This window comes from Berghia stephanieae, unplaced genomic scaffold, assembly GCF_034508935.2.
Source record: "Berghia stephanieae isolate SIO BIC M18660-M18661 unplaced genomic scaffold, UCSD_Bste_1.3 scaffold1398, whole genome shotgun sequence".
In the NCBI taxonomy this organism is placed as follows: Eukaryota; Metazoa; Mollusca; class Gastropoda; order Nudibranchia; family Aeolidiidae; genus Berghia; species Berghia stephanieae.
In genome coordinates, this window is record NW_027622399.1 from 10704 (window position 1) to 12269 (window position 1566).

General features: G+C 41.7%; 1 protein-coding gene across 1 annotated transcript; it reads right to left on the reverse strand.

Annotated features, from left to right (window-relative positions):
* Nucleotides 1-588: 588 nt before the first annotated feature.
* On the reverse strand, nucleotides 589-1311 carry LOC144961095 (uncharacterized). The gene has a single exon (XM_078894412.1). It carries the CDS (start codon nucleotides 1309-1311, stop codon nucleotides 589-591), a length of 723 nt encoding a protein of 240 aa, XP_078750538.1.
* Nucleotides 1312-1566: the final 255 nt, after the last annotated feature.

The window sequence follows — 1566 nt, forward strand, 5'->3', positions numbered from 1 at the left end:
CTTCTACAGGTGGCCTTATGAATCTTTTTATTTTTTGAGACTTTCGAAAAAATTCGACTTAAACGTCTTTTTCCCGATCTGCCTCTTTTGTGACCCGTCCCACATAGAAAATAGGGCATTTGGTCATAAGGGATTCATACTCCACTAAAACAAAGTCATCCACTTTCAGCGATTCTTCAGACACCCCATTCATATAAATTGTCACCAGCTCTTCATCTTCCGATTCCGTAAGAAAATCTTCATCTGATTCATCGTGAATTGAGATGGCATTATCACTATCATCACTACTTTCAGCAGACTGAGGTCTTGTATCATCGATTTTCTTAACTACCGATGTACTCTGTCTTTTCCCTCCTTCCTTCTGCTTTCTTTCGAATTCATCTTCCAAACGCCTTTTGGTAGGACTGGAAGGTAAGATCTCAGTTGACTGTCGCTTTCTTGATATTTTGTCTGAATTGTGTGGACCGGCTTGACCCAAAGGGTCTGACTTGAAATGGTGAGATCTTTGAAGTTCCACCATTGCCCGATGGGGACGGGGAAAAAGATGCCTCACCGGATTTCTGTGCATTCTGCGATCCCATGCTTGGATCAGGTGGTGAACGATGGCGCAAATTTGTCATCCGAGATGGCATTTCTGTCAAGGGGGAAAATTCCAGTGCTTCCGAATGCATACAAAATATTATTTTGGTTGAATGCATGGATAAATCCGTAATTGACGACGGAAGAAATGATGTGAATGGGGAGTGAACGTCCCGCACTTTCTGGTCGACGATACCAATTGTCGATGAACTGGTTGCAATATGTTTTGAAGGGCCCATACACTGCTTTATCCAGTGACTGAAGTCCGTGGGAATAATGCGGTGGAAAACTCAGAAGGGTGATATGATTATCCCTACAAAACGTGACGGACTCCAACGGGATATGAGAGGTGTGGTTGTCCAGGAGTAAGAGTACAGGAACAGTCGCAGACGGATTGCTGTGGTGTTTGAAATGATTCAGAAAAGATAAAAAGTTCTCTCTTGTCATCCACCCAGAAGCGTTGGGGTGACCTTCTGCTTTGCTACCTGGTGGCAAATTTTCAATCCATTGGTCTTGACTGTTTACACGAGGAAAAATCAAGAATGGTGGTATGTGGTTTCCAATAGCATTAATTGAGTTGCCGACAGTCACGAGGTCTTCTCGTTCTCGGCCCGTTATTGATCCTACTCGCTTTGCTCCCTTTTCATCTATTTGCTTGACCGGCTTTTGAACAGTTGTCACACCCGTTTCATCAATATTCCAAATCCGGTCTGGAGAGAATCCTTTTTCCATCACTTTTTCTAAGTTGTTGAAAAAGAGGTCAAGGTTGTGCTGATTATAAACCCGCCTAACAGGCAAGACGTGTCGTTGTGTGCTCTGGTGTATTTTAATTGTTTTGTGATTTCCACATATTGATACCTTCGTTGTACTCGTTAAAACATACTGTTTCTTATTGTATAGTTTTTATCAATTCTTAAGAAAGGACTGCTGTATAATTCTGTATTTTATCATGGAAACTGTAAGTTTTAAAACATTTTTTCACAGTCA

Bases quoted from the DNA above. Each gene is read 5' to 3' on its own strand.
- LOC144961095 (XM_078894412.1), bottom strand. From the start codon at position 1,311: ATGGAAAAAGGATTCTCTCCAGACCGGATTTGGAATATTGATGAAACG.